Source organism: Pempheris klunzingeri, chromosome 22, assembly GCF_042242105.1.
Source record: "Pempheris klunzingeri isolate RE-2024b chromosome 22, fPemKlu1.hap1, whole genome shotgun sequence".
In the NCBI taxonomy this organism is placed as follows: Eukaryota; Metazoa; Chordata; class Actinopteri; order Acropomatiformes; family Pempheridae; genus Pempheris; species Pempheris klunzingeri.
In genome coordinates, this window is record NC_092033.1 from 13,326,906 (window position 1) to 13,336,790 (window position 9,885).

The following is a 9,885-nucleotide window of genomic DNA, read 5'->3' on the forward strand; positions in this document are numbered from 1 at the left end:
CTGTGGTATTTGTGTGAACCCCTCCTCTTCCTCCTCCTCCTCCTCCTCTTGACCGTGTATTTTTCTGCCTGGTGTTAGAAGTTGTTGTTGAACAGCGCCCTCTAGAGGACAAACATCACACCTGTCACTGGTAGTTGTAAATGAACTTTTTTCCATTTCACAAAAACTTTGCCACATTATTGCAGGAGTTCTATGGTAAATAAAACATAAAAGAACAAAAATAGATGAATAAAACAAGAAGGTCCAGCAGTTCAGACTGTTGTCTTGTATAATCTCAAGATTCAATATTCAAGACCTTTATTTGTCACACACACAGTTATACACAGTGTAATGTGCAGTGAAATGTTGTGAGTGCCTGTTCCAGACTGAAACAATAATAAAATAAAATAAATGTAAAATAACACACAAAGTGAAAAAATAAGAGTAGAAACACAAGATATATATATATGTGTGTGTATACACATATAAAGATAGAGATAAATAAATAAATTAACTATCAAACTTTAATTCAAATATCTACATATAAATATCAAATATCTATAAGAAGTCTATCAGCCATACACTTAATGCAATAACACAAGTGACCCAAAATCTTAGAAAACCAGCGGTAAGGTTTGTCTCCTCTGAGCTTCCGTAGTTTAAGGTCACATGTCTTTGTTTACAAGGAAGAGGCGCGTGTGTCAACTGAATTAGCAGCCACACAGCTATTTAACTATAAAACATGTATATTCAGGCGTTAAAGTAATTGAGGAAAGAGACCTTTTAGAAAGTATTAGGGGAATAAGGAAGCATTTTTATGTCGCGCTGTTTAGGAGAGGCCAACGTTAATGTTAGCTTTGAGAGCTAACCTCAGCTAAGCTAGCTATTTGCTCTAACTTGAGATAAAAGCTGCTGCCCAGATGTTTCGGGAGACTTAGCTGTTTTAAAGTTAAGTTAATGTTATATAGCTATGCGGTCCCTGAACTATGTGCAACGCGTCGGCTTGGAGTTTTCAGGAACTCTTTTTCCTCACGCCATCTGTCTGGGAGACGCAGACAACGACTCGGTACGTGTAATAAACTTATTGCACTCAGAGTGCAATAAGTTTAAGTTTCGTTAAAGTTTCCTCTGAATTAGTTCACTTGTGAGTTTCAAGCAACGCGAATGTCGACTATACCTGATGAAGATGTAATGTAAAGGAAAAAAAAGAAATCACAGCAGTTCTGAATATATTGTTTCTGGAGGATCAGTTCTTTGTGCAAGCAGCTTTTTTTATATTCTTGTCTTCTTGCCAACACATCTGATAAAATGCAGGAGTGTGTGCATGTCCACTTTATGGCTTCTCCTCCACAATCCTCAGTTTTATAGCAACCAGAAGATAAAGTAGTCAAAAAGTGCAGGTCAAAGCAAAATACCAGCACCTAAACTATGACTAAAATCACTGTGAACAGAACTTTAGATCCATATCATAGCAAAGTAAATATGCTGTCTGTCTGTCTGTCTGTCTTTCTTTCTTCACTGTAGTTGAATGAGCTGGTGGTCGGGGACACCAGTGGAAAGCTGCTTGTGTACAAGAACGATGACTCCAAACCCTGGATCACAAGAACCTGTGTGGGCATGGTCAGTACAGACAGTCACCACTTCATAGAGTTTATTTGTTCTCCTGCTCATATAACTGTCTGTTGGTTTGTCAGCTCACCTGTGTGGCAGTGGGAGACGTCTGCAACAAAGGAAAGGTAAGCTGTGAAACAAGAAATGATGTCATGAATATTTGATGTGTGACTTTCCTAATGTTGTGTGTGTGTCTTGTGTTTTTTTTTTTTTTTGTTTTTACTGTTTGACAGAACTTTGTGGTGGCTGTCGGTGCAGAGGGCTGGTTCCACCTCTTTGACCTGACAGCCGCCTCTGCAAGTAAATCAGATTCATCCAGTCAGCATGAGTTCATGTCCTTCGATGACCAGAAGCCCCTCTTCACCCAACATATTCCTGCCAACACCAAAGTCATCCTTATTAGTGATATCGGTAAATCCTGGCTTTGCTCTCTCATATATTACACATGCGTCCTGTTTATTGGGCTTCTGAATTTGAATGCAGTGTGTGCGTGCCTCTACTGTAGACGGCGATGGCCGCTGTGAGCTGGTTGTGGGATACACAGACCGAGTGGTGCGAGCTTTCCGCTGGGAGGAGCCGTCTGACAGTTCTGAACTGGGATCTGGACAACTGGTCCTGCTGAAGAAATGGCTTCTGGAGGGCCAGGTACACACTTCGCCTCAGCACTCAGCACAAAGTGATGGCAGCATTCAGCAGTAGCCTACATTAGTTATTTTCCCAACGATTGTTAACTGGTAATGTGAGGTTTTAAAGGGGCTTGATAGAGTTTAAACATCTTCTTTGTAAGTACAGACTAGACAGTAGGAATGGGTGGTGATTCAGTAGGATTTATCATTCAGTGATTTTCAGCCGAAGCAAACTGTCGTCACGCTTTCAGCGCGAACACAGGAGTTGGTGGTCTAGTTGCTGTGAATTTGTTGTTTTATCCCATTAGTTCGGATCTGGACTAACTCTTTAAATCACCAAAGTCATACAACAACACAAACACGCTAACCCATCAAAGCAGACCATCAACTCCTCTGTTCTGTGAGGTAAAATTACTGTTTTTGTCAGTGGAGTCTGGAGGCTTGAATCAAGCAATTTTTCAGCTGTCTCTGGTTAAACAAAAAGGATCTTAGAAGTCTGTTCTGTCAGGATCCTGTCTGTAATATTGTCCCACACTACAAATAACAATCTGAGCCTGTCAGTTGAAAAAACAAGCAGTTTTATTGGATGCAGTCTGACTGGTGCCCCAAAGGATGACATTACAGCCATCACAGAATCATTTGCAGCCCATTCTGAGATCTATTGGACCTGTTCCAACACTTTTTGTACATATTTTGTACTTTTTGTGATATATATCCATGTAGAAAAATATCCCTCTTAAAGTTGTAAACATGATTTCGGCTATATTTCCCAGCCCTACTGGGTAGTGATGACAGACGTTAATTTGCTGTTCATGTACAACACTTAGAGATAAAGTTGTCCCCTACCCTGAAGTGTAACTAACTAATCAGACAAAGTGAACTCCCCGTGTTCAATGATAAGTGCTGTGGTGCAGGTGGACAGTTTGTCGGTGAACCCGGGTCCAGAGGGTTTACCAGAGCTGATGGTGTCTCAGCCAGGCTGCGGCTACGCTATCCTGCTGTGTTCCTGGACTCAACAGGACTCCAGCAGCTCAGGAGAAGAAGCCCCCGCCACCCCTGGGAGGTAAACGCTGTTATAATCCAAAGTTATAGATGTGCAGACAGAAGAAGCTGTGATTGGTTACATGATTTCTTTGCTCACAGTGAGGGACCCTCCAGAGACGTAGTTCTGCATCTGACCACTGGGCGGATACACAACAAGAATGTTTCCACTCATCTTATTGGCAGCATCAACAAAGGTACCAAACACAGTGAACCTGGAGTGAGTGAGTGAGTAAGTAAGCACGCAAGTTGAATACGTAACTCCTAACTTATATCTTCTGTTTTCAACAGGCTCCAAGGAGGAATCCTCTAAATGTGGGCTGTTCGCTCTCTGTACTTTAGACGGTAAGTCATGAATTCTAAATCTTCTTTGGCAAAAAGATCAGTATATTCTAATAAGGGAACTATTGCTTTCAAACTAAAACCTGTTCAGCCCGGTTCAAATGAACTCTTGTGCTTTTGTGTGACCATTTATTAACGTTCACCTGAGCTGATATGGAAGCTGCCAATCAAACTCTGGTGCAGACTAAATATCCGCACAGAGAAAAAGAGGGTCAAAACAGACTAAATATGTATGATGTCACTCTAACATGAACATGTAAATTCACAAATTCACCTGCTGGTGAGAAATCCATTTACCCGATCAGTATAAGTGATGTGTATCCTATAACTGATAAATCATCAGTATGTAACCATAGTAACGTGAGTGTGGGGATTTTCCATCACCAATTGGATAGTGAAAAGTATGAAGGGGAGCGTCTGCAGCTTTGGAGGAACTAGCGTGAGTAGCTAGATTTTCAAAGTATCTAACCGGAAATATCTCGCCCCTCCCAGATTTTTTTCTTTTTACAAATATTTCCAAGCCTTCATTCAGAACTTCAACCAATGTAACAAATAGAGCCTCTGAAAGAAGCTGCAGACTGTGCCTTTAAACCAGAGGTGTGCTGATCTCGTGTCCTCGTCTGAGAGCAGTTCCCAAAATGCTTCTTCTTTGCCTCGTTCCCACCTGTGCGTCACTATGAGATCCAGCTGCACCAATAATGGTCATAATCAGTGAGCTTTTCCTGACACCACAGAACATAAATAAACATGCACAATTGCATAATTAGAGTTTCTCTCCTCCATTAAGTGCTGATGAATGTAAAGTGCTATATTTCTTGTGATCCGCTTGCTGTATGCGGAGGAGTAGTAACACCATAAGGACCAGAGGTGGAGTGGAAAACCCTTCAGCGTATGTGGGTGGCTGTTTGCCAGTGCTGAGGATCGTCCTGGCAAACAGCTCTCAGAGCAGCTGGAGAGTCCATCAATATTTAAAGATCCAGCAGGATTATCATCAGTGAAGCCTTCCGGCTGCCAACATTTTACACACACAGTCTCCCTCTTGTTGACACCCCGGTGTGCCAAGATGGAGAGAAGAAATGACAATACCAGTAGAGGTTATAGAGTTATATCGAGGAAACATTTAAGAGGAACTATTACTGGCTGTATTTCACAGTGTGGACGTGCCATAAGTCTTCAGAGCAGCATTGATTTTCTCAGCCTGTTGGCAAGAACACGTTTACAGTTGGGACTGAACTGAGGGTTTAATTGACTCTGCTGCTCTCTTGCTGGAGTCATTTTGTTTCCTTGTAATAGATTTGTAGTTTTTCATTGTTCCTGTTTTCCTTTTGATAAAACATCAGCCACACAAGGACACAAAAATCTACCAAAGGAAACATTAAAAGCAAACTTCTCAGAATCAGTGTTTGACTGAAAGAGTTCAGTTTTTCTTGTGACATTTTTTGACGTGTTCTCTTTTTTCCCCTAAAAGCAGTGGCCTGCAAAAACATGCAGAACTGTGCTTAAATATTATACTTGCATCTCTTTTTGCCTTCAAATGTCAAAGGTACCCTGAAGCTGATGGACAGCTCCGAGCAGCTGCTGTGGTCCGTCCAGGTGGATCATCAGCTCTTCGCGCTGCAGAAGCTCGACGTTACTGTGAGTTTGTGTGTATTCATGCAGGGACAATGATTGTTTTTATTTTGGATACAATTTTTTGACGACACATTTACCTTACAGTTCACATTTTAAAGGGTCTGTTCATTAGTTCTTCAATGGCAGCCAATAATAAACTCCTTTGAGACCTCAAAATGAATTCTTCAAATTGTTCACTTCACCAAATAGAAATAGCGATCTATTGTAATTTCAGCATTATATCCATTAGTTTTTGGAATCACCGTGAGTGTTTGCTTCCAGGGAGACGGCAGAGAGGAGGTGGTGGCGTGCGCCTGGGACGGTCAAACCTACATCATTGACCACAATCGGACGGTGGTGCGGTTCCAGTTCGATGAGAACGTCAACGCCTTCTGTGCAGGTGAGGGACCAGATTTCCCCTTTATGCTTGTCTCTTGGTGTTTCCGGCCATTTTTTGCACAATGGATCATATCTCCATTGACAATACAGGTTTAAATGCATATAATTTTTTTTAGTGGTATAAAAATAGTTGCCTACTCAGCAAGTGTGGAAACAAGCAACACTTTGCTATCATGTTCACCATAACGACTTAAAAGGTGATGATACAATGTTTGCTACTAAAGCTGTTTCTGCTGCCCCCGTGTGGCCAAAAAAGGAGTTATTGCAGTTTTAACTTTGTTTGCTGCATACAGAATTTCATAAAGTAAAGGAAATAAAAAACGCAGCACAGACTAAGTTTCCGTAGCCCAGGGGAGAATGGGAACCTGTGCTTTGAATAAACACAAGGCCGGAGTTTCAAACATCACCAGTAGGTGGCAACATTGAGCTACAGGTTCTCTCAGTCTTTGCTCTTCCTCCTACTTTCTCCATCTGTCTGTCCTTTCAAATCTTTCCACATTATTTGAACAAGCCATAGTTTATTTGGGGGAGCTAATGTGACATGTGCAGCAGTAAGTGGATTAGAGGAAGAGACAAGAGCCTTTGTTTGCGCTGCCTGATTCCATTGGGGTTTGTTTCTTTGCACCTACGGAGAGTGTGTCAACCCCAGTCAACCCCTCCCCTCCACTTCATTCATTACAGCAGATTAGATTGCTTTCTCTGTTTTTCTGACACATATCAGTAGCCTGGCAGCAGAGGATTGCGGATGCGGTTCTCACCATATCACAGCACTGCCCTCCACATATTAAGCAAAAACCTGCCTGTAACATCTGTAGTTTGAGTTTTATTTATGTTTTTTTGTGTGTCGACAGGTCAATATACATGCAAGGAGGGTAAGAACAGCCCCTGTCTGGTGTATGTGAGCTTCAATCACAAAATCTACGTCTACTGGAAGGTGCAGCTCGAGCGCATGGAGTCCACTAACCTGTTGCGGGTCCTGGAGGAGAAACCAGAGTTTAAGAGCCATCTGAAGGTGCTGGGAGTCGGTAAGTACTCCAACAACTCAGAGCCAGTCATTAGGAAGCTGATTCAGTTCAGATTAGAGCATCCTCCATCAAATTCAAACAGACGCCTCCTCTGTTTGTTGCTGTAATTGGACAAGAGACAAACTGTGACAATTTGCAGTCAACTTGTCTGCCGTACTGTTGTAACACTCAGACTCTGACTTGAATACTAATAAGAAAGGAAGAATAAAATGATCCTCACATGACAGATTTTACTGCTAACAAGATCCTGCTTGCTGGTTTAATGGGTGAGAACAACACATACAAATGGGTTCTGTCTTAAGGCACACGTAGCAGTGATTTAAGAGAACTTGTTACATTCACCACTTTTCTCATGCTTGGAAGGTATGAGAAAAATATCAATCAGTTATGAACAAGACTCAAAGGTTTCATTCTTTTATTGTGGTAACTTATTTTCAGCCATTGCACATTGTGGCTCTGTCGCTCGTCCACCGCTTTGCTCCAGAGTAAATATCTCCACTATTATGAATGCATTGCCATGAAATCTTATTCCACTCAGGATCGATTGTAATAATTTCTAATAATAAATGATAACTGGTGACCGCCTGACTTTTCCTCTAGCGCCACCAGCAGGCCAAAATTCAATTTGTCCAACACTTTGGTTTATGAACTAAATTCCAACCAGTTTTACTTCATGCTTTGTGCCAGTTAATTCATGTTAGCATGCTAACATGCCTAACTAAGATGGTAAACATTGTAAACATCATACATGCTGAACATCAACATGCTAGCATTGTCATCGTGAGCACGTTAGCATGCCGATGTTAGCAATGACCTCAAATAAAACCCCACAGAACTGCTACCAGCAGCAGGTCGTGGACTCTTTGTTGTTTACTATCTGACCTCATGTCAGATTATTCCTTCTGACACCGTACGGCGCTGCTCTCTTGACACAACAGTGGCAGCTGTATTCATTTTTGCGAGTTGTTTCCGGTCCCGTCGCTTTTTTCTCTTGAAACTCGCCCAGATTTGTCCAGAACCAGATTGTCTTATATTGAATCTTGAATCTTGAATCTTGTTATTTAGGGGGCGTTTATTGTGTCAATGAGCATATTTTACGAACATGCACCTCCTCGTGAGCAGGTGACGCTCACCGAGCTGAAACAAGCGATTTACAAGGAGTTTGTGCAGCTAAGTGAGTTCGGTGAATCTGACTTGGAAAAAGAAAAAAGAAAGAGAAGTTTAAGATAAAAATGTTAACTGGTGTTAACGAGGCCGATTGTCTCTCTAACAAATGAATACGTGCATACACCATCAACACACACGTACAGGAAGTTCAGGTCAGGGAGTAAATTCTCCAAAGAAACCTCAAATCCAATGTTTTCGTTTCAAAATCCAAAAGTCTGTAGCCTGTCAGTCAGCTGGGCTGAGGAGAAGAAGTATTTTTAGAGAGGCTGTAATCCACTAGCACACACACATAGAAACCAAGGACACTGTTCGCTTTTCTTTCTCTTTATCTCTTTACCCTCATCTCTCTGGAAAATTGTGTCTGAGCCAACCATGTTCTTTTCGAGCACCATCCTCCTGAGAAACACAGTGTGTAACTAAGTCAGTAACCTGGTTAATCATTGTGAATGCGCACAATAGTTATTTATTTACCGTTAATACCATTTGTTAGAACATTAATCTTGCCTCAGTCCTGGTGCGTTTTCGGTCTCCATGCGTGTGGCATAAAATGTTTTTACAGGAGAGGATAAATCTGCTTTCTGGTCTGCATGGATGGCCGGCTATTTAAACGCTTTATGTCAGAACAGCACTGTGAACTGAGGGGAAAGCTATTTAGTGACACACACAAACATACATTATTAGCAGTCCGACTGCAGATGAAAATGCTGGTTCCAGCTGTTTTTTTCTGAAGCCTGGTGGTGGTGTTAGCGTAGCTTCCTGCTGCCTGTGTTAATAATTCAACCTCTGGGCCTGTTGTGTTTCCTTTGACTCTGATTTTGCAGGCTTGTTACCTAACCCAGTGTGGCAAATGTCTGATGTAGCAGCCTAGGGACAAAGAAATAAAGGGGAGGAGAGCGGGAACACAGTAAAAATAAGAGAGGGAGAGAGATGGCTGAGGACAAATAAAAGTGTGAAAATGTGCCTGATATGAAGAGTGTGGAGGAGGGACAATGTGGCTTTGCATGTTAATGGTTTTTGTCCGCATGTCTGCCATTTAGGCAACCAAAGCGCCATCAAAATTAGCTTGAGGTGCATTAAATGAACATGTATCCATTAAATATACAGAACAGCGTACACCAAAAGTAAAAACAGAGAATGAAAAAAATTAGAAACGGTGATGATCCTCCAACACGGGCGGATATTCTTAATTTGCAATGGAGGAGCTCAGTCGTCAGCTGGTTTGGACTCTGGAGAATGACGTGTCGCAGGAGAGGTTGTGGTGTTGAGCAGTGCGAGGTGAGGACTATTTCCGTACGCCTGATATCTAAAGAGAAGCAGGTCTTTTAGAAATTAGAAGTGGTGACAGAACATTTTCCCTTCATCATTTTCATTCATCTATCACTTTAGTGTAGGATGGAAAATGTGTTTCAGTTCAGTTTAAAAATGCTCCACTACTAGTAAAGATTCTGCATTCAAATTGGTACTTAAAGTACTAGCAGTAAGACATTAAAGGTACTTATACAGAATGTTTATGCAGAGTGTTTTATCATGTGCTGTATATTAGATACAGTCACCTCTGGGTTCTGCAGGAGCTAGAAGACATCTGAGTGACGGTAGAAGAAGTAGCATCTTTGTCTTTTGGTTGCCTGGATATTAACACCCTATTGAGCCTGACAAACAATACAGCGTGAGTGAAGGTGGGCACAGTAATGCTAAACACCACATTTTGTATGAGCTGGTTTGGAAATCTGTGGCTACATATGCATGATACAGAGCTTCAGTCAGGCTGGGGGGGGGGTATGGTTGGACTTTTCCTGTCTTCAAGCTGCACCATATTTTTGCCTGTTAAGATGATTCATGTCAGATAATTAGTATTCAAACTATACTTATATCTGGGTATAGTTTGACTCCCCACCACAGAAGAAGAAGGCCCATTTGTGTTTTCCCTCCACAGATCCCGAGGACCCGGTGGCGGTGAGATCACTGGTGGCAAACGTTCTCTACACAGATCCCCAGACTTAGAGACACACTGATACACAGCTGTCCTGGCTTTTTCTCTCCACTGTAAATACTCTTGTTAATAAACACTGAATGTCTGTCTCCTG

At 41.8% G+C, this 9,885-nt stretch overlaps 1 protein-coding gene across 1 annotated transcript; it reads left to right on the forward strand.

The window, feature by feature from the left end:
- The first annotated feature begins 670 nt into the window (after positions 1-670).
- Positions 671-9,885, forward strand: itfg2 (integrin alpha FG-GAP repeat containing 2). The gene is made up of 12 exons (XM_070853861.1): positions 671-1,045; positions 1,504-1,599; positions 1,674-1,715; positions 1,824-2,001; positions 2,096-2,235; positions 3,131-3,279; positions 3,360-3,454; positions 3,549-3,602; positions 5,143-5,234; positions 5,493-5,610; positions 6,461-6,634; positions 9,735-9,885. Exons 1-12 carry the CDS (start codon positions 950-952, stop codon positions 9,800-9,802), a joined length of 1,302 nt encoding a protein of 433 aa, XP_070709962.1. The 5' UTR covers positions 671-949; the 3' UTR covers positions 9,803-9,885.